General features: G+C 38.4%; 3 protein-coding genes and 1 long non-coding RNA gene across 4 annotated transcripts; 1 reads left to right on the plus strand and 3 right to left on the minus strand.

Annotated features, from left to right (window-relative positions):
- Positions 1 to 2,687: 2,687 nt before the first annotated feature.
- Positions 2,688 to 4,738, minus strand: LOC116020949 (geraniol 8-hydroxylase-like). The gene is made up of 2 exons (XM_031261521.1): positions 3,508 to 4,738; positions 2,688 to 3,395 (listed from the first exon to the last, which is right to left on the minus strand). Exons 1-2 carry the CDS (start codon positions 4,405 to 4,407, stop codon positions 2,790 to 2,792), a joined length of 1,506 nt encoding a protein of 501 aa, XP_031117381.1. The 5' UTR covers positions 4,408 to 4,738; the 3' UTR covers positions 2,688 to 2,789.
- Positions 4,739 to 9,213: 4,475 nt separating this feature from the next.
- LOC116021211 lies at positions 9,214 to 12,433 on the plus strand. The gene is made up of 3 exons (XR_004098945.1): positions 9,214 to 9,341; positions 9,516 to 9,627; positions 11,960 to 12,433. It is a non-coding gene; the product is annotated as an uncharacterized LOC116021211 (long non-coding RNA).
- Positions 12,434 to 16,791: 4,358 nt separating this feature from the next.
- On the minus strand, positions 16,792 to 18,150 carry LOC116020460. Its single transcript, XM_031260934.1, has 2 exons — positions 17,971 to 18,150; positions 16,792 to 17,529 (listed from the first exon to the last, which is right to left on the minus strand). Exons 1-2 carry the CDS (start codon positions 18,148 to 18,150, stop codon positions 16,792 to 16,794), a joined length of 918 nt encoding a protein of 305 aa, XP_031116794.1.
- Positions 18,151 to 18,159: 9 nt separating this feature from the next.
- Positions 18,160 to 19,026, minus strand: LOC116020462. Its single transcript, XM_031260935.1, has one exon. It carries the CDS (start codon positions 19,024 to 19,026, stop codon positions 18,160 to 18,162), a length of 867 nt encoding a protein of 288 aa, XP_031116795.1.
- Positions 19,027 to 23,580: the final 4,554 nt, after the last annotated feature.

Consider the following 23,580-nt stretch of genomic DNA (forward strand, 5'->3'; position numbering starts at 1 on the left):
AGGCTTTGAAACTGCCCGAGGAGATTCAAGCACCTAGCCCACGTCGATGAACCAAGCGCAGCTGTAATGGCCAGCCAGACATCACGGGAGGTTTCACGCCCAACTGCGAGGTACATTACCTCGTCCGTCAGAGAGGAGATGAGCAGCGACAGGATGGATTGGTCCTGCTGCACCCAAGGTCCGTAGGCAGGGTTGGCTTCTGCGATCGGAGGGGATGAGTCCGATGGCGTCTCGCCGGAAGCTAGTGCGACGTGGATGGTCGCCGGTGGACACGGGTTAGTGCCATCCACGAATCCGAGCAGGCCTTGGCCTCGGAGAAAAGGCACGAGCTGCGTGCGCCAGAAGAGGAAATTGCGTGTGTTCAATTTAATTGACACGAAATGGTGAGCTGCGAAAAGGGAATTGTTTGCGGTGGTGGGGGTAACTCCGGCAGCGGAAACCGTACGCTCAGATGAGTTGGTGGACATTGTTACGGTGATAGAGAAAAGGTAGGGAGCCTAACGCTAACTGATACCAGATGAGATTATCAGGAAATTGAATTCATTGAGTTACAACTGAATGTTACAATCCTATATGAATAGGAAACATAAAACTCTCCTATAAACTAGGAAGCTAAGTCAATTAAACGTACATCACATAATAAACTAAATACATGACTCTAATATTATTCACAGATACTATGTTACAAGGGAATAGAGATGGCTCTAAAAAACTCAATGGGGTAACTCAAGTGGCAAGTGAGCTCTCTTTGTGGGAAGAATTCTGGGAGAACTTGGGTTCGATTCCCACAAGTGACGATTCCCCCTGGGTCAGCTCCCGTGTCTCTCGGAGCGAACGTGGGTGGACCTGGACCGTTAAATGGATAGAGAAAGGCCCCGTGAACTTACCAAAAAAAATCAATGGGGGCCCGTGAACTTACCAAAAAAAATCAATGACCCTAGCATCGGGTAAATCCTTCAACCAACGCCAAATGAAATAAGTCCAAAATCACACCCTCTAACATACATTGAATAGAATTTTTAAGTCCTTAGCTATGGTACATCCACGTAGGACCACATCTTGTTCAACTCGTGGAAGTAAAAGCGGAGTTGGTGGGTGTAGTCTGAACCTTTTTTCCACCGTGCATTGCAAGTAAGGAAGGCCAATAACACAAACTTTGTTTAATAGCTTGCCTTTGCCAATTACATATATATGCAAGCTTTGCTTGAGGTTTCACCATAGCCCCCAGGTTATCAAGAAGTTCTGTCAGTTGCCTACTCTACTGTTTTGGATGATGTAACGGTCCCCCAACAAACAAGTCCTATTGATATAGCAGACAACCAATTCGGTACAGTTTTATGCCAAAAATACAGGCCAACCATGCCTGCTGGGATGTGGCAAATTTTGCAAGCCACTCAAATCTTTCCAACATATTTGACTCGTGAATTTATGTCCACAAGTTTCACCGGTACCTACTAATAAGTGCTAATTCCACTATACAAAATTAAGTTCACCTGCCGATACTAGTATATACATCCTGCATGCTATAATTGCTTGATGCCACAGCTCTTTTACATATGACCCCACAGTTCTTTTACATAGTACATATGAGTTTTGAAAGATGTACCTTAACTCTTTCAATGTTGCCCCCATTGCTCGGCAATTCCAATGACTTTGACTATGATCTATAGACAAGCAATTCATTTGTGGGTTCTCATACTGAGTAATCCCAACTTGCTTTTTTACTTTTTGTTAACATATTACATTAGTTTTGTTTTAATAAATTGAAGAATATGTTTTATCTTAAAATATGTAAAATGATGTAGTTTTTATTAAAATCACACAATCCTAATCATATGAGAACAAACTTCCAAGTGAGAACGTGTGGACAAATCCAAACATTGATCTGCAAGATCTGATGGATGAGAAATCAAGTAAAACTAAGCGGGGTCATTTTTATAAATATTACAAAATTTTAAAATTAACGGGGTCTTTTTCATAATTATTACAAAATTTCGTTATTTTGAACCGTTAGATCTGCTAGATCAATGGTTTTGATTTGTCCTCATGTTCTCACCTAGAACATTGTTCTCACCTGATTAGGGACCTCTAAATGCAATTAATGAAGATATAGAGAAAATTCAATATTTGCATTCCCTCATCTTTCTCTCCCACTGCCAAATAGATTATTGTCATGGAGATATTGAATATTGATGCGAAAGATTTTAATTTGAATTCACATGTATTCGCAATCATTCAAGATACTCTAGTACAATTATTGTAAGTTGGCATGGAGCAAGAAATATCTGTTGAATACTACTACACGATAATATATATGATATATTAGTCTTCATAATATAACTCCTGATCAATACTATTAATTATTGTAATTTAAATTGACTTGGAGCAACAAATAATATCTATTGAAAATCGTTACATGCATGATAATGTGATATATCTCCATAGAACTTTAGTATAATTATTTTAAGTTAATTTATAGCAACAAATATCTATTGATGAATACCATTACACCATAAAAAGATATTTGTCTATAATTTAGAGCAACAAATATCTATTGGATACCTTTATGTAATATATAATAACTGCCATAACAAAACTCCTTAGTATACTTATTGTAAGTTGATTTGGAATAACAAGTATTTATTGAATATCACTACACAATAATGTGAATATGTGATATATCTCCATTTAAAAAAAAAAAAAAAACCTTCAAATTGATTTGGAGAAACATATATAGTACATATCTATTGAATACGTACTGCTTCAGAACATGAATGACACCGGCCATGTTAAAAAGGAATAGGAATGGCCCTAAGAGGATGAACTTTAGCCAATGTTAAACCGAACTTTTCCTCCATGTCCAAATCGTTTGGTGCAATGTCACACTCAAGCTTCCATTGGAATGAGTTTAGTAATGATCCTAACATTACCGGAACCATTCTCATTGCCATTGGCAAACCAGGACAAATTCTTCTACCCGCGCCAAATGGGATGTGTTCAAAATCTTGCCCTCTAACATCTATTTTTAAATTCCAAAATCTCTCCGGATTGAAAATCAAAGGATTTTCCCAAATACTAGAGTCATGCCCAATCGCCCATACATTAACTAGAATTTCTGAGCCTTTAGAAATAGTATGCCCACCTAAGTTGACGTCTTGTTCAACTTTGCGGGGTATCAAGAACGGAATTGGTGGGTGCATCCTAAGTGTTTCTTTCAGGATGCATTGCAAATAAGGCAGACGACTAACATGAGCTTCGTGTATTGGTTTGCCTCTACCAATAACATCTGTAAGCTCTGCTTGGACTTTGTCCATAGTCTTTGGGTTCCTAAGAAGTTCGGCCATTGCCCACTCTAATGTGCTTGATGATGTATCAGTCCCGGCAGCAAACAAATCCTGTTAACATTCATGATAATACTTGTAAGATTCAACATAGCAAAGATACATATGGAAATTCTAAATCAAGCAATTATAAGATAATCAAAGTGAAGAAGACTAATATACACACCAAGCACAGATGCAGAATGTGAGTCGTATCTGCTATCTCCTCTGGTGTTTCTTGGCTGATGTTGAGAAGTGAATCTAATACATCAACATTTCTGTTGCCCATCATCACTTTTCTCTCTTCCAGCCGTTCATCAATCAAACCTTGAAAAAGGGCAAGCACCTTAGTGAAATGGCATGTCAAGCGACGGCGGATACCCTGGGGATCAAACTTTTCAAGAAAGGGAAAGTAGTCAACCAGGTTGGGCTTTCCAGCTTCCAGCATCATATTCCACACCAAGTCCCTGAATTCTTTGGCAGAATCCGAATAAGGGTGGGTTAAATCTTTAGAGAAAATGGTGTTGGACAGCAAATTGAGGGTAGTCCTGAAAGCTGCACGCCCAATATCCACCGCTTCCCCTACCTCGCTGCTCTTTTGGCAGTAGATTATAAGCTCCTCGATCTTTTTAGTCCTCAGCTGTTGGTTGCTCTCGAGCCTGTTGCCAGAAAAGATGTTGGAATTCATGATCTTACGAAGGGCTCTCCACCTGGAGGCAACAGGGAGCCAAACAACAGAGAATTGGGAATGGTTGTTAGCTCGCAGAGCATCAGGGATTGAGCGGGTAGAGAAGGCTAAGTCTTGCTTCTGCAGAGCTTCTTTGGCTATGGCGGATGAAGAAATGACTACTGTGCTCTTCATGCCCAGTTTTAGCTTCATAACAGGACCATATTTTTGGGCTAGCCGGGCTAGGGATTTGTGCGGTTTCCCTCCCAGCAAATGAAGGTTTCCAATGACCGGCAAAGGAACTGGCCCTGGTGGAAATTTTTTGCCTACACTCTTATTTCTACTTTTTGCTAATGAACAGAGGGCTTGGACTAAAGTCCAGGCCAACAATGCAGCTACTACAATGCTCTGGAAATCCATTCTCTCTCTCTCTCTCTCTCTCTCTTAGTTGTATGAATGGAATGGAATGCCGATATGCTCTTTAGGATTCGTTATTTATACAGAATAAGAAGACCCAAAATGGCAAAATGATGATGTGCACGCTGCTATATTTGACCATTACAAGTACTACAATCAATGCATGCAAGCTAAGTGCTGACAACAGTGGTCACATTGAAAAGTTTGATGCCCAGGCTATCAGGCGTCGCATGGCAGGCCATTTCACTAAGGCGATCCACCTTTTTCAAGATTTCATTGATGAACAGCTGGAGGAGAGGAAAATGAAACGCTACAAAAATCACAATCAGCACATGTTCAGCCAAGAAAGGCCTGAGGAGATTGATATGACTCACATAGTCACATTCAGCACATGTTCTTGGTATGTTAATGTTAATACGGAGTATTAATTAGTCCCCTTCAATTCACATTATTGGTTAGGTTATCTGCTATATATAACTTGAAATATTGAACCTTACCGGCAATGTCATACACTCATACATGTTAATAGGATTTATTTGCTGCCAGAACTGATAAATTATCAAGCACATTAGAGTTGGCACTGACACAACTTCTTAAGAACCCGGAGACCATGGCAAAAACACAAGCGGAGCTTGCAGATGTTATTGGTAAAGGCAAACCAATACAGGAAACTGATGTTACTCGTCTGTCATTGTTGATTCAGAGTAAAGTTGAACACGATGTCAAATGTATGTGGATACACTATTCGAAAGGACTCATAGGTTGTAGTTGATGTGTGGCAATTGGGCGTGACCCCAATATTTGGGAGAAGCCATTGGTTTTCAAACCTGAGAGGTTTCAAAATTTAGAAATGGACATTAAGGGGCAAGATTCTGAGCTCATTCCATTTAAAGGAGGTAGAAGAATTTGTCCCAAACTACCACGGGCAACAAAAACAGTCCTTGTAATGCTGGGATCATTGTTGAACTCATTCCAATGGAAGCTTGAGAGTAAATTGCCATTTTGGTCCAATGACTATTGTAGTAGTGTTAATTGCTATCCGCGACTTTCAAAAATATTAATTGCGTACCTTGACTATGCATTTTTTCTCAACTTTGGTCAGGCCGGCCAAATTGCCGGCCAAATGTGACCGGAAAATATTAATAGGCCAAACAATAAGGGTATTATAGTCATTTTACTTTATTATTTCTTCTCCGACGTATTCTCCATTCAATTTATACCGCCGCCGTTGACTTGAAGCTACCGCCGCCGCCGTCTACTTGAAGCTACCGCCGCCGCCGTCTACTTGAAGTTACCGTCGCCGCTGTCTCTACTTGAAGTTACCGTCGCCGCCGTCAACTTGAAGTTACCTGTGTCTCTCTCGTCTCTCTCTCTCGCTGGTTGAACGAAGAATGAAGCAGCAGCTGCGAACTTCTATCTCTCGGTCTTCACTAGCAACGGTGACGGAAAGAAGTACGGGAGTCGTCGATGAAGCAAAGTGGCGGCCATGGCAGTCCGGCGGTGAGCACCAACCAGCGACCCTGTCTCTCCCTCTCGAACTGCAGACCAACGGCGATCGATAGCAAGCAGCGGCGTCGCTCCTCTTCTCCGGCGAGCTAGTAGACCCGGCAACCCTTCTCTCTCTCCCTCTCCTCTGTTTTCCAGCGAAGAACATAGCAGCTTCGGCGACAATGGTGGAAATGGATGATGTCGGCAGACATAACAATGACTATTTTGCCCTTTCTAATTAAGAATAATATGTGATTTAATTTTTTCCGGTCACATTTGGCCGGCAATTTGGCCGGTGTGACCAAAATTGAGAAAAAATGCATAGTCAAGGTACACAATTAACATTTTTGAAAGTCGCGGATAACAATTAACACTACTACAATAGTCATTGGATCAAAATGGCAATTTTCTTGGAAGCTTGAGGGCAACATTGCACCCGAAAATTTGGACATGAAGGAGAAGTTTGGTATATACAATTGCTAAAGATTATCCTCTTAAGGCCATCCCTATTCCCATTTAACATGGTGCCACTCTAGTTTGTGTTACGTTCTGCAGCAGTACGTGTTCAAATTAAAAAGATATATGTATTGCTCCATTTTATCTTAGAATATATTGTCAGGAGCTGTATGATATATTGATATGATTTAATATTGTCACCCAACTTGATAGTGACATAACTACAACCTTGCTTGTGAAGTTCTATGATTGTGGCATCGATCTCATGTTATTCATATGGGAACCCTTCCAAAACAAAGAAAACTAGAATTGAAGGATAATTTGTAGAAATAAAAAGGAGTAGAAATTAAAGAAACCACCCCATATGAAACACTGGAAAAATACTCCACATCTACGGTTAAAAAAATGTTGCTAATAAGTAATACATTTATACAACAAAAAATACAGAAAAACAAGGAAACAAAACCGGATCATCTGGTATCTTCAGGCATGTAATCACTTTCCTATAAGCTTTAAATCTCCCTCAGAAAAAACAACAAGGTTCCAGATTTAATCTTATGAGATACAAGAAGATGACTGAAATTCTTAAGTTGCTTTGTTTAAGAATTTCCTGTAGAACTGTAAGACTGTGAAATATCTTGGTGTACTGCAAGTTGATTGCTTGTCAATTGCCTGTTCATTATCTGTATCTCTCAGATGTCTCCAAAATATTTATAGAAGCAAATATAGTTGTTGGAGAAGTTACATGGAAGTTAACGATAGTTCAAAACTCCAACTTCCACAAAGCATATCTTAACAGATATGTTAGTCCTGGAAAATATAATTACATGAACCATGTATAACATATACACTTTTCATAAGTTATGTACCTTCGTAGGTCCATGTACTAAAGTATGTATATATATATATATATATATATATATATATATATATAACTTAAAACCATGTCACCATGCAAAGTAATAAATAAATAATATATATATATATATATATATATATATATATATATATATATATATATATATATATATATATATATATATATTACATTTCATGCATGAGCCAAACAAAACCAACAAAAACATGAATTAGGCCATCAATTCACGAATTCGGCCATTGCGAAAATGACTTTGGCCATTTTATGTATTTGGCCTTGGTTTTAATACTTCGGCCAACAATTCGGCCATGGCTTCAACAATTCGGCCATATCTATATTTCCCAATTTATTTTCTACGAAATTAAAATAATATTTATAACTCCACAACTCCAAATATTATTTAAGCTTGCATGGTAGTCCATCTGAAATATCCATTACTATATAAATATCCAACATCTACCAGACATTGCTTAAATGATAGTTTAATTCATTAAAGTTTTGCCAAAAACACAGGCCAACCAGGCAATATAATGTGGCAAATTTTGCAAGCCACTCAAAATTTTAACAACATATTTGAATCTGTGAAATAATATGTCCACAAGTTTCACCGGTGCAGGGATAACGTAGGACCGGTATGATCTTGTAATCCATTTTTGTTAGAACTAAGGTGGTGCTTTGCAAAAAAAAAAAAAAAAAAAACTTCCAATTCATTTCCCCTTGCATAAGGGATTCCAGTTCGGCCAATTGGGCTAATGTTGAGAAATAACACATTTAAATGCAAACAACAATAAAGACATCATTTATTGAGCGTGGCCGGCCAACCTATCTACCTATATAGATCAAGTAAGTCTTCAACAATACATTGATTTGCAGAATAAGCCTGAAATGAAATAATGTCCTAAAAACAAGCCTATTTCATTGTTTAATTATTATTAATACTTTTTTTTTTGGGTAAAAGAAAGACCCGTGAAAAAAGGGGAAAAAAATATAACTAACCTGCAGACCCTTTGGATTAAGGCACCATGGGCATCAGCAAAGACCAGGTTCTTTAAGTCCTCAGGCGATCAAGAATAGACGTACCCCAATAATCAGTATGATCTGACGAACACTTGCATGGGACCTTCACAAGGTATTTTCCTAAATTTCTTCTTCTTCTTATTATTATTATTATAGAGGTATTTATGTTTTTTAAAAGGCAAAAACTTGTGTGAGACCGTCTCACCATGAGACGGGTCGGGTCGGGTCAAGATGCAAATGTAACACTTATATGCACAAATGTCATACTTGTATGTTCAAATGTAATACTAATTAGGAATAAAATTTTTGTTACTTATTAGGGTAAATGTAATACTTTTATGGAAAAATACAATACTTTTACATTTCGATTTAAAAGTATTACATTTTTCCTCAAAAGTATTATATTTGCCCTTATAAGTGAGATGCACTTATCAACATTACTTATTATGAAAAATGTATTACTTTTTCTCTTATAAATAACAAAAATTGTATTCTTGATTAGTGTTATGTTTGAGCATATAAGTGTGAGATTTACACATATAAGTATGACATTTGCATGGTGCTTTGACCCGACCGACCCGTCTCACGAATAAGGATCCGTGAGACGGTCTCACACAAGTGTGACATATTTCATTTTTATTCCTTAAACTGACCAAACAAAAGTCTACTCTTTTGGCGCTAACCGAAAAATAGAATACAATTTATGTTCCTTGCCTATTACATTCCATATAGAATATCATTCCTATTCCCTTAAAATTTATCTCATTTTAGCCGAAATCTCTTCTAAAATTTGTACTTTGAAGCACAAAGAGTCCGTCAATATCACCCCACCGAGACCCAAACACATGACCTCTCATTTGAAAGAGTCACTACGTGCTACTAGACCACAAAGTTATTAACTCTTATTGCGTTCAATTCTTNAGGTGGTGCTTTGCAAAAAAAAAAAAAAAAAAAGCTTCCAATTCATTTCCCCTTGCATAAGGGATTCCAGTTCGGCCAATTGGGCTAATGTTGAGAAATAACACATTTAAATGCAAACAACAATAAAGACATCATTTATTGAGCGTGGCCGGCCAACCTATCTACCTATATAGATCAAGTAAGTCTTCAACAATACATTGATTTGCAGAATAAGCCTGAAATGAAATAATGTCCTAAAAACAAGCCTATTTCATTGTTTAATTATTATTAATACTTTTTTTTTTGGGTAAAAGAAAGACCCGTGAAAAAAGGGGAAAAAAATATAACTAACCTGCAGACCCTTTGGATTAAGGCACCATGGGCATCAGCAAAGACCAGGTTCTTTAAGTCCTCAGGCGATCAAGAATAGACGTACCCCAATAATCAGTATGATCTGACGAACACTTGCATGGGACCTTCACAAGGTATTTTCCTAAATTTCTTCTTCTTCTTATTATTATTATTATAGAGGTATTTATGTTTTTTAAAAGGCAAAAACTTGTGTGAGACCGTCTCACCATGAGACGGGTCGGGTCGGGTCAAGATGCAAATGTAACACTTATATGCACAAATGTCATACTTGTATGTTCAAATGTAATACTAATTAGGAATAAAATTTTTGTTACTTATTAGGGTAAATGTAATACTTTTATGGAAAAATACAATACTTTTACATTTCGATTTAAAAGTATTACATTTTTCCTCAAAAGTATTATATTTGCCCTTATAAGTGAGATGCACTTATCAACATTACTTATTATGAAAAATGTATTACTTTTTCTCTTATAAATAACAAAAATTGTATTCTTGATTAGTGTTATGTTTGAGCATATAAGTGTGAGATTTACACATATAAGTATGACATTTGCATGGTGCTTTGACCCGACCGACCCGTCTCACGAATAAGGATCCGTGAGACGGTCTCACACAAGTGTGACATATTTCATTTTTATTCCTTAAACTGACCAAACAAAAGTCTACTCTTTTGGCGCTAACCGAAAAATAGAATACAATTTATGTTCCTTGCCTATTACATTCCATATAGAATATCATTCCTATTCCCTTAAAATTTATCTCATTTTAGCCGAAATCTCTTCTAAAATTTGTACTTTGAAGCACAAAGAGTCCGTCAATATCACCCCACCGAGACCCAAACACATGACCTCTCATTTGAAAGAGTCACTACGTGCTACTAGACCACAAAGTTATTAACTCTTATTGCGTTCAATTCTTTGAGCCTAATCGATTAATTTTTCCTTCTTTTTTATGCCAACCCATTAATTTTAAACTAAGATTTACATCTTTAGACATATCAAAGTCTTGCCCAAGATCATACATGGCATAATTTTACAGCGACAATGAATGATTTAATGAGTCTATCATTTAAAGAGATATTAGTTTTTGTGAAATAAATTAATCCTATAAACCGACTAAAATTACCAACAATTATAAGAAAATAATGATTCCTGGCCATATAAATAGACAATTGGGATTTGGGAATTGTCCCATAAAGACTCGTGAGACGAGTTAGATATTTGATTAAAAGTTGACTATTTGATCTCATTAATTAAAACAAAATAATTCAATTAACCATGCTCTTCCTTCTATTTTTTTAGACTTTTCCTATTATAATTTTTAAGTAATCAAATTCAACACTCATATACAAATCTTATAATATCAAATAAATGTATATATACTTTCAAATATTAAAATTGTTTATAATTTCATCATTAATTTTATTATTTAAATATATAATAAGAAAATTTATCCGTGCATCGCACGGGTAATTTACTAGTTAATTAAAAATACGATCAATTTCATAGATTGAGATTCTTAAGACAGTCTCACACAAGTTTTTGCCATTTGTTTGTAAGAGATTAAAGCGATATGAAATAAACGGCATACAGTAAATGGGACCATCTTTTGTTAGGTAACCTAACATCGCATAGGCAACAAGTGAATGCTATCTTTTGTAGTTGGCATATGTTTGTGAATTTTAAAATATAAAACTTATGTTCTTGACTGTGCATTCTTTCCAAGGTAATTTCCAGAGATTTCTTTATTCATGAAAGCTAGCATTTCCCTAACTGGAATTAAATTAGCATAAAACAACAAAAACAACACTACTGTAACAATAACAATACATTTCTGAAATACATATATCTTGTAACTATGTTTTGAAATTGAAAATTTGTACTTATTTTAGTAATAAATTTAGTGATAATGTGCATGAGATTCTCCAATTATATTCGGGGCAACATAATTATTGGAAACTATTATATAAAGATTGAGAATAAAATTGGCGTGCTATTATGTATGTTACAAGGGAATAGAGATGGCTCTAAGAAGATAGGCTTTAGCCAATGTAATTCCAAACTTCTCTTCCATGTTCAAATCCTTTGGTGCATGCTGTCGCTTTCAATCTTCCACCAAAATGAGTTCAACAATGATAGCATTACTGGTACCATTCTCAACGCCATTGACATCCCAGGGGAAATCCTTCGACCAACACTAAATAAAATAAACTCAAAATCACGCCCTCTAACATCAATTCAGAATTCCATAACCTTTCGGGATTGAATATCAATAGATTTTTCCAAATACTTGATCTCGCCCCATTGCCCATACATTGAATAGAATCTTTGAGTCCTTAGGTATGGTATATCCACATAGAACCACATCTTGTTCAACTCTATGTGGAACTAAGAGCGGAGCTGGTGGGTGTAGTCTAAACGTTTCTTTCATGATGCATTGCAGGTAAGGAAGGCCAGTAACATCAGCTTCGTTTAATAGCCTGCCTTTGCCAATAACGTCTGCAAGCTCTGCTTGAGCTTTTGCTATTAGCATCGGGGTTATTAAGAAGTTCTGTCATTGCCCACTTTACTGTGTTTGAAGATGTATCAGTCCCCAGCCCGCAACAAACAAGTCCTGTTGATATAGCAGACAACCAATTCGGTATAGTTTTATGCCAAAAATACAGGCCAACCATGCCTGCTGGGATGTGGCAAATTTTGCAAGCCACTCAAATCTTTCCAACATATTTGACTCGTGAATTTATGTCCACACGTTTCACCGGTACCTGCTAAATGCAAATTCAATTCGGTATACACAAACTGATCGAGTCCGACCTCAATCTTCATTCCCACCATAAATGGAAAACTGATCTGAAGTGACATTATGTTCTTTGTCTTTCCAGTTTCCATATATAAATGGAAAACCAAATCCAAATTACCTGAATAGACTAACTGCAACCTTAATGAGCTGGCGTAATAATAACCTGAGCTGCTCAAGGTTACTTTTCCACTACATACAGGACAAATGGATAATATACATATATGTATGAGTTCTGCTATTCAATTTTATTTTACATATATAATTAGTTCCTTATAACAACAAAGTATTATTTTAATTCTATTATATAGATTCATTTGGCAATATACATATATGTATGAACTCAGTTATTTAGTTTCATTTTATACAAATAATAGGTTCATTATAACAACACTAATATATCATCTTATTGTACTATAATTTCATTTGACTATATATATAACGTGAAACACTATTCATTCATGGATTGAATGGATTCTTATTAAGTCGATCAGTTGGGCTAATGTCATTCAACAAATAGCACATTTAGAAGCAAACAACAACACCAACAAGAAAACATTTATTGATTGTTGCCTGTTGAACATATATAAACATAAATGTACAATTCAATTATCAACTTAAACTTTTAGTTGAGATAGAGCATATGCTTCAATTCGATATTAGAGTCAACCTCATACTAAAAGTAATGGCTTCAAATCTTTGCGTCACTCGATAGTCCACGTGTTGCTTGAAGCCCATAAAAAATATAGAAACAATCTACCTTTCTTGTCTTCTAGACGGAGTAAGTGATTGTGTGGTCGTAAGAATCTCCACGCCCAATTATCATCATCACTCTTTAAGGATTTGTTTAGAAACTCCAAAAACGTAACAACTTTTAAATTTTTGTCTTTCTTGTCTTCTAGATGGAGTAAGTGATGATTGTGTGGTTGTAAGAATCTCCAAGCACAATTATTGTCATCACTCTAAGGATTTGTTTAGAAACTCCAAAAACAACTTACAAATTTTTGTCTTTACTTTATGAGTATTTAACTATTCAAAGAAAATAGAATATACTTATCGAAGGGAAAAAATGAAAATGTCTTTCAAAGTTATTACTTTTTTTATGTATTTATTTTTAGTATAGTGAGTTACAACTTAAAAATAATTATTTTATACCTTTTTATTATATTGTTATTGTTAATCTTTATAACTAATTAATTATAAGAATTCTACAAATAATTAATAATAAAGTTACTTATTAACTAATAAGAGTAAGTTTACAAATTAAAATTACTAAGTATATTATGTTAAGTGAAAGACTTTCAATTTGACATATATAATTAAATTTTACATCTTTAAAATATATTTTTTTTGATCAAAAAGGACGGGTGGTACCCGAGGGAGAAGAAAGGATCTACTAACTATTCTCCCGAACTCTACGATCGTAGGTAGCACGGGCCATGTCATGGAGATAGGCCTCCTCACTTATCATAGGACTAGAACAAAAATTCGTCCATCCTTCCTGTTGAAGCGCACCCAGCAAGAGCGTCAGCTACCATATTTTGCTCCCGATAGACCACCTGGATGGTAATGTTCCAATGTCTTCCATTCCACCACTTAATCTCCTCAGTAATCCGTCTAATGGGTCCGCATAGCGTGGTGCTGGTTCGGATCCACTCAACGACTTTCCTGGCATCCGATTGAATCTCAATATCCCTAATGCCCTTGTCCCATGCCCATTTCATGGCTTTCACGATAGCGGTAGCTTCCATCTCCTCCGGCGATGTGATCGCCAGATTGCTCGCAAACCCGTCAATCCATTGACCATTAGCATCCCTAAGAACACCACCAATACCTGCCTTCTGGAGGACAACCTTGACGCTTCCATCTACGTTGATCATGTGCCGGCAACAAGTGGAGGGGTTCCATCGAAGTCTCATCATCCGCTCTATGGCCTTATCACCTCCTGTGTTCATCTCTCTCATGAAAGCTCTGTCGATTTCAGCATTCGCTTCCTTTATCCAAGCTGCTTTTCGTTGAACACTCATCTCTTCATCGTTAAAAATTGCATTGTTTCGCTATCTCCAGAGCCACCATACCGTGATTGTGAACAAACGAGGCCCGTCCCTGTCATCTGCATGGTTGTTTCCAGAAATGTTGTTGATCATCCATCTTTTGAGATTCATCTGGTTCCACTCCCTCCTCTTCGCACTTCCAAAGATGGTCGCCCAGACTTCTTTAGCTTTACGACAATCCTTGAGGATGTGCGCAGTGGTCTCCTCACAATCTGCACAGAACTTGCAATTTCCATCGCCCGTCATGCCTCTTCTTTTCCTTTCCGCGTTTCCTAATACTCGGTCATGCAGAGCAATCTACATGAACGTTTTCATTTTACTTGGAACTTTGATCTTCCAAAGGTTCTTCCACACTAGGTCCTGCACGTTAGTCTCAGTGTTTTTAATTAGCTTATAGGCGGAATGAACTGAGAACTTACCCGAAGCTTCGTGCGCCCAGTAGAGTTCGTCGGGCTCGTCATCCTGCTCCAGCATCAAAAGCTCTAGTTTTTCCTTGGTCTCCTCCGGTAGGGAATTTAACACCGCCCACTCCCAACCTGTAGTAGCGTCCCAGAAGTCTGCCACTCTTGCGTTGGTTAGGTTGTCTTGTTGGGTCTCCGGCATAAAAGTGGATAGTGGCTTTTCATGGATCCTTCCATAATCTTGTTGCCTTTCCATTTCTCACGCTATACCGCACTCCATGTTGGATGAGTGGGAAAGCCATACTGATTCCTCTCCATGCATTAGAGCTGCCATGTTTTGCATTAAAAATTTCCAACCCTTGTTTTCCATGGGCATATTTTGCTCTTATTACCTTCGCCCATAGGCTTTCGCTTTCTTCCATGAGTCTCCACCCTAGTTTGGCCATAAAAGCAAGATTGACGTCTTTCGAAGTCCTAATCCCCAGCCCTCTCTCTTCTTTCGGCATGGTCACAACATCCCATCGGACGAGGTGGCACTTTCTCTTCTCTGGAGTTCCTCCCCATATAAAACGGCGGATACGTTTGTCAATCGCTTCCGAAATGCCTGCGGGCATTAACATGGATTGCATTCTATAGTAAGGGATGGTTTGTAGAACTGTAGAACTTTGATCACCCTAATTTGATCCTGTGTGGCCTCTGCAAAAAGCACCAAATCATCAGCAAAGAATAAGTGGGTTAGTTTAGGACCATACCTTGAAGGGCTGATTCCTTTCCAGTTTCCCATTCGCGTCTCTTCTTTTATAATATGACTGAGACGCTCCATGCACATCACAAAGATATATGGAGAAATCGAATCGCCCTGGCGGATACCCCGGGTTGGGATGATATCGTCGAGTTGCTTTCCGTTCCAGAGGATTCTCAAAGTAGAGGTCTCTACACAATTCATAATGTTTCTGGTCCAATTGTCATTAAAACCAACTTCCTGGAGAGTGTCACGAATGAAGTCCCAATCTAGCCGGTCGTAGGCCTTTTCAAGATCTATTTTCAACATCATATGACCAGTATTGCCTTGCTTAAGCCGCATGGAATGAAGCACTTCTTGGTAAACCAGAATGTTGTCCGTGATTTGCCTTCCGGGGACAAAACTGCTCTGTTCTGGACCAATAATCTTCTTTAGGATGGGTTTGATTCTGTTCGTCAACGTCTTTGTGATTAGTTTATAAATCACATTGCAAAGGCTAATTGGCCGAAATTGTGATGCATTTGTTGGATTCTCAATCTTCGGAATGAGGGCAATGAGTGTGTCATTCATGCCTTCCTCAAGAAAACCATTCTCCATGAACACCTTGATCTGCTTGATAACTGAAGGACCGACTATATCTCAAGCTTTTTGATAGAAGCATGCGTGATAACCATCGGGGCCCGGAGCTTTGAGGGGACTCATTTCGAAAAGGGCTTTTTTTATGTCAGCTGGGTCGATCTCCCTATTAACCTCAGCCCAATCCTCTTCTGTTAGGGTTGGAAAAAGGCCTCCGAGGGCGAACCTACAATCGGCCTCACTATCTTTTTTAAAGAGCCGCGAGAAGTGGTCTTGTATAGCACCCTCTGCATCCTTTTCATCAATGAAAAGGCAACCATTTGTATCCAGAATTTGGGTTCTTCTCTGTTTGTTCTTTTTTATCGTAGCTGATGCATGGTAGAAACTGGTGTTTCGGTCCCCTAACGTTATCCACTGCTCTCGTGCTTGTTGGAACCACATTATCTCCTCTTGATGGAGGATTTCTTCCAGCTCTTTTCTAACTTTCCTTTCCAGCTTAAGGATTCCCGAATGATTTACCCTGTCAAGCTGTTTCTGTATTCCTCCCAGTCTTCTTAAAACTCTATTTTTGTTGTGGTGGATGTTTCCGAAAGTAGTACGGTTCCAATCTTTGAAACTAGTAGCCATAGAGTCTTTGTTGTCCCAAACCGTGGCATTTTGATTCCACGAGTCAGAAACTAGGTCCAGGAATTTAGGATGGAGGGGTCAGGCGCCCTGAAACATGAATCTCTGGTGCGACCGGGCTTGCGGTTTATCGAATTCCATAAGAATAGGGCAATGGTCAGATTTGAGCATCGTGAGGTGAGTGACGGATGTGTCAGGGAAAGTGTCTAGCCAATTCGTTGAGCAAAGGGCTCTATCCAACCTTGCGCCTTTGAACGTTTCACCTTCCCTACCCCTTTTCCAAGTAAACTTCTGTCCTTTATAGCCAAGATCAAGCAGAGCTTCTTCAAAAATCCAATTCTTAAAATCGCTGTTCCTATGATTTCCCACGTTTTCCGGGTTGGAACATTCATCGGTACTAGTGACCGCATTAAAATCTCCCGCCACTAGCCAGGGACTAGTGATTTCAGTTTTTTCCCGGCTGAGGGCACTCCAGAGTCGACGTCTGAGATGGAGCGATGGGCTCCCATATACGACCGTTAGATTCCATGTTCTATTTTTTCTGTCGACAACCAGAAGATGCATGAACTGGGGATTGGTCCGAATAATATCAACTTGTAGTTCCTCCTTCCACATTGTCGAAATACCACCACTATAGCCTAAAGCTTCCACTCTCGCCCAATTAGCATACTTGAGTTTCTTGCAGACCTCCGTTGCATGGTTTCCCGAGGTTTTTGTTTCCAGCAGACAGAAAACATCCGGCTTATGTGAATCAATAATCCATTTCGCAGCTCTAACGAAACTATTAGAAGCTGCACCTTGACAGTTCCAAGTAATAATCTTCATAGAAAAAACAAAAACAAAAGCAGAAACGAAAACAAAAAGAACACAAAAGCAAAAAAACACAAGAGAAGAGGCAAACCAGAAGAGACCAAGGAACCCAAAGGAGCCTTAGAGCTCGACTTCCATGTCGCCACCTCTAGGATTCTCATAGCTATCAAGGAACGCCTCGTCATCCGTCATTGAAGCAGAAGTCGCAAATCCGGTCGCTGGAGGGTCAGCATGATGCTCAGGGTTTGTCTGTTCTTCAAACAGAGTTTTGTCAGTCTATTCTCCATCCTCCTCACTAATAACTCAGGATGACGATGCTCCATTCCTATCCCCGGTGATCAATGTGTGTTCGTTCTCAGCAGCCGCTTGATTAGGTGTGGTTCTCCCCGTCTCGTCTCGTCTCGTCGCTGGTGTGTTCTTGTTTTGTCCCTCCGTAGTTTTCTTGTGTACCCCATGTTTGTTGTTTCCCTCGATTTGCTTCTCCGAGACCTGAACCGTCGCTCTCTTGCCTTTCGAGGGCCCTGCAGCTTTCGTGTTTCCTTTCTGATGTGGACCGTCGTTGGAACTTTCCATATTTGAATCTCCGTTATTCTCACCCTCACATTCCCCATGCAAGTTCTCCTCCGCCATGCTGGCGAATCATGATCCCGTGTTCCTACTAGTCTGATCTTTTTTATTTCCTTTTCCTTGATTGTTTCCGGTCCCGTTAGTCCCTGTTTTTTGCGTCGAATTTTGGTGTTGATTTCCTTTTTCCAACTCTTTCCCTCCTTGAAATTTGTTATCGGTATTTTTGGTGTAATTCCTTTTTGGTTTCGGTGCTATCATCCATGAACCGTAATCTTCGGTGACCTCAGGTCTAATTAAGGTATTTTCGCGCACCATGGTTCTCTTACCTTTTCCACCTTCATTATGACCGTTATCGGCACCAGAGGAATTCTCCGGGCAGTTTTCTTTTTCCCCGGTCTCGCCGTGCATGCCATGTCCATCGTCGTTCTTCCCACATCCCTCGGCGTTGTGACCATACATGCCACACTGGAAACATATGAGATGCAGACCCTCATACACTATAGGACGAACTCTGTTTCTTAACGTGAACTTGGCGAGCAGTGGCTTTGTGATATCCACTTCCACACAGACCCTCGCAAAGCTCGCCCTAGAGACCAAACTTGTAGCCATATCTATGTTGATCGGTCTACCAATCTTCCCCCCTACTCTCATAAGGAATTTCTGATCAAAATACTCTGCTGGGAGACATGGGAAACGGATCCACACAATTACTTTCTCAGTTTTCTCCGTGAAGGGATCAAAATTCGGGACCCATTCCTTCACAATCAGGTAGTGATCAAGGACCATCCAAGGTCCTCCATATTTTGCAAACTCATAATCATCCATAGAGTAGAACTTCACCAGGAAATACCCGTTGTCGATGGTGACCAGTTCAATTCTCGCTTTCGGCCTCCAGAGAGACGTTAGCCGCCTAAGCAGGTAGCTATAGCCAAGAGGCATAGCTCACTTTATTGAGGAAATGAAATGCATGGACAAAAATGTCGAGGAATGGAGTAGTGGACAAGAATATCAACAAACCAATGCATACTTTTCAAAAAAGAAATAAACAAATCAATGCACAGCTGATGTTTTCACTTTTCACGTATGTATGTACTGTGGCTTCTATTACATGTGGCGTATCACGTATGTATGTATTCAAATGGATGCAGGCGTATCACGTGTGTATGTACTATGGCATATATAATAGTTTTTAATTTTATAATTTATATAAGCTGGCATAGGTACTGTGGCAGTGTGGCATATATTCCAGTAAATGTGTGATTTTTTTTGGAGAAATAGTAAAAACCAATTGTAATCAAAATTGAATTCATAGCCAGTGAATTAAAAAAAATGCAACAAATTTTCAAAAAAAAAAAAAACGCAACATTGAAATCAACATGAAAATTCTGACAACATTGAAACAAAAATGCAACATTGAAAAAAAAAACGCAACATTTTCCTGACAATTTCTTCAACGACGACAACGTTTTCCATAGTCCATTTCATTTTGAAACCTACTTCTTTGTTGTTGTCCTCTGTGATTTTTGCGGCGCGCATTTGAGGGTGGTAGGATAATTACCCCACTATTCTGATGATGTTCTTCGGTTGGCACAGGATAGAGGTCACCTGCATAACACATTCTATAATAGTCTAAAGTAAATACTGCAGGCACAAATGAGTCTGGAATATTTCTCCTGAAATGACATGCCGCTATTACATGCGTGCAAGGCAAGCCGTCTACCGCCCATTCACCACATGTGCATGTCTTCTGCTCCAAATTAAGTTCATGAAATGTTACATTGGGTCGAGAAATGCAGGGTCTATCAACAGCAACCTCGTAAAGACCAATTTGGTGATTATATGGCTTAACAGTGGCAGTATGCTTGAATTGTTCCCTCGCTGACATCTCTTTAGAAATATTCTTCGGCCAACGCAAGCCAGCTTGTAGCATTAACTCCCCTGCAGTGCGCCTATTAAAAAACATAGCAACTAACTTGTTGAACGTTAGCCGAGCTATAGCCGTTACAGGCAACATTCGACAACCTTTTAACGTATTGTTGAAGGATTCTGAGCTATTGGTAGTCATAATGCCAAACCTATAACCACCGTCGTAGGACAATGCCCATGATTGCTTCGGGATTTCGGACAAGTATTGGTATGCTTGGGGCCATTGGTCCTCTATAGCATTCATTGCCTTCTGGTAATCAGATCTTGTTACTGCAGCACCCGCTTCCCAGATTAGTGATTTGAGCCTCTTGTTTCTGAACTTCGTCATTACATTACTACGGAGATGTCGTAGGCAGTATCGACGGTGCACACGTGACGGGTGTAGTTGTGGCAACACATTAAATGCGACATCAATGCCTGGGTGCCTATCTGAAATTATGCATATGGACTCATGGTTTGGAAATACATGTGTTGCTAGTAGTTGCAAAAACCAAGTCCAGCTGTTGCCGTTCTCAGAATCCACTATTGAGTATGCCAATGGAAAAATTTCTTTGTTTCCATTCATACTCACAGCCAACAATAAATGCCCTTTGTATTTACCATATAGATGCGTACCATCTATAGTAATTACAGGAAGGCAATAACGAAAACCATCAATAGCTGCCTTCAAAGCCCAAAATGCATATTGGAACTCACAATAATTAGGACCCCTACTTGACCTTGTCGTTTGAAAGTCAATAACTGAGCCTGGATTTGCTATCAATAGTGATTGCAAATATTTAGGCAAGTCATCATATGACTTATCCCATTCACCGTAAATCTTTTGTATCGCTATTTTTCGGGCATACCAAGCTTTCTTGTACAACACAGTGATCCCATATTTCTCTTTCACATCTACTTGGATATTCTTGACCTTATACCCAGGATCAACAACTAATTTTTCTATGAGTAAATCACTTATGAATTTACTTGTACAATTGCGATCATCGCCACCGTGTCTATAATCCACCCTACAAGTGTGATTAGGATTCAATTTTTTAATGATCCACTCAGTGCTCGTGCCACGCATTTTACTTGCTGACAATGACCACAAACATGGTTGCTCACCACTAGTCCTGTGCAAACATATTGCTTTCCAACATTGGCGGTCCTTGAATGCTGATTTGAATTGCTTCCGTTCTACTATATTGTGCAAAGACACAACTTTTTTCAATTCCTCATACCCATCAAATACCATGCCAACTTGTAAAACATTTTTTGTTGAACTATACAAAGGCGTAAAGTCATCATCATGCTCTTTGTACCCTTGTCCAAATGAGAAGTTAGTATGATAATATGGAATATCGGCATCAGGAATGTGAGCTTTACCTCTTCGCAATAACACTTGTTGAGAGAGACTTCCGTCTTCACCATTTGAGTGATCAGAAGTCGGTTCTATCTCCTCCTCGCTACTGGAAGTGGAAGAATCAGAATTTTGTTCTGTTTGAGCATAATGGGAAAAATCAACAAATGGTTCAGATGAGCTACAAATATTATAGCTCGAACTCCCACTCCCACCTTCCGAAAATTGTGTCAACCCTGTTAATAAGCCCATGAAGCTTGAATTCGTTGTTGCTGTAACATATACATGTAATTCCCCTAAACGTGACGTCTGGTTTACAAAATAAAGCCATGAGTCATCACTAACAATAGGGTATTGCTTGTGGAATAAACGTTGTTGTTCTGTGTAAACTAACAATCTAGCAGTTAACTCTAATATTGTGTGAGGAGATTCCCCCATTGCATTGCGTATAACGAGAATCACATCAGAAAATGAGGAATAACGATATACGTACACCAATCTCTGCGGAGGTATTGTGTAACCAATTTGACATCTGGTTTCACTATCAATTACCTCGCCACCCCAATATACTGAAACAATAACATAGTCTGCAGCATCTACATTGCAAAATATTAATGTGGTAAGTAGTATAGATACATTATTAGGATTTATATAAAAGTAATTTACAGAAATTTGCACATACCCGTCATATTCTGCAAGCTCTTGAAGAAGAAGTTGGATTCAATATTCGATTGAGTAAGTTTAGTAATTGAATGGTTTGGAGATTTGAATAGGTTTAGTGGTTGAGGAATTGAATTTGTTACTGTATGGTATAAATGCAGAGTTGTGTAAGTTTAAATGCGTTGTTGTATGACTTGATGTGTTGTTATTACATAAAAAGGAATATATTCCAATACATTTCAGAGTAAGCATATGCAGATAAAGCTTCGTGAATATATTCTCTTTTCCAAACACTTGACTACAAGCTCAAATATTTGTTTTCCCTGAGGATGGGTCTGGCTTTCAAGTTTCAATGCGTTAACATTGTTTTTTTTTTTTCAAATATACATATATTTTAAAATTAATAAATACTAAATCTAAAAAAAAAAATAATCAATCTCGATGAAGTCTTCTTTCTTTCTAAAAAGTAGTCCAAAGCCTTCACTCTTTGATGCAGTCTTCTAGGCCATTCCAATTTCCAAGCACTAGTTATACAAAAAAGATTCCAAACACTCAGCCACGTCACATGGCCACATGAGATGTTTTATTTTAAGTTGGGTATGTACTATACAGTATATGGTGATAAATGTATATATACAATGGTATACGACAGCCGCAATACATCAGAAGAGAGAGAAAATGTATGTAAACATTTAATAATTTTTTATGCAAATATTGATATTCTTGTCCAAGTTTCTAAACGTCCATGTTTTTGTCCATTGCATTCCATTTCTCGGCATTTGAAAAAATGACCCTATAGCCAACCCCCTGTCCCATAACCTTCACAATTAAGGTTTGCTTCCATTTACTACGAAGCCTTACCTTTTCCTCCTTTGACAGTCTAATGATTGGGCAACTTGGATCCGCATCATCATCAGCTTCTGCTTCATCGTCGGAGACCAGATCCATTTCGTCGTCCAGCGGTTTGGTGGTTTCGGATAACTCATTTGCAACGATCTGCTTGAACGACAACGCCCCCCTATGGGTCTCACCTCCGGTCAGATCGATTGGGTTCTCTTCGCTCGTCGACGGGGCTTCTCCCATCGGAGATTCAGTTGACGTCTTCGTCTTCTTTTTGCTCCTATCCAAGCAAAAAGAAGACGAAGACGTCAACTGAATCATTAGTTATTTAAAATATTTTTCAATCTTCATTTGAATCATTTTAATACTTAGGGGGCGTTTGGTTCGGGTTATCTAGAATAACAAAGGGTATATTTGGCTAGTTATACAAGATTACTATGTTTGGTTGAAGTTATCTAATTTTCTCATGGAATATTATTTAACCTCCACATCATCTTTTTCGTTAATTTGGAGGGAATGTGATGCCCTCCATTTTCTTAGGTAATGTAAGATTCCCATGGTATTTTATAAATTCTACCCTTTATTTTTTATTCAGCTGTCAACATTGTGGTTTCTCCACTTCCTGCCATCACCCATTATATGTAAGTTATGTTGGCTGGACAATGAGACTTTATTAGTTATTGTAATACTAACTTTAGTTTTTTTTAGTTGGTTGGAATACATAA

The sequence above is a fragment of the Ipomoea triloba genome, chromosome 5, assembly GCF_003576645.1.
Source record: "Ipomoea triloba cultivar NCNSP0323 chromosome 5, ASM357664v1".
Classification (NCBI taxonomy): Eukaryota; Viridiplantae; Streptophyta; class Magnoliopsida; order Solanales; family Convolvulaceae; genus Ipomoea; species Ipomoea triloba.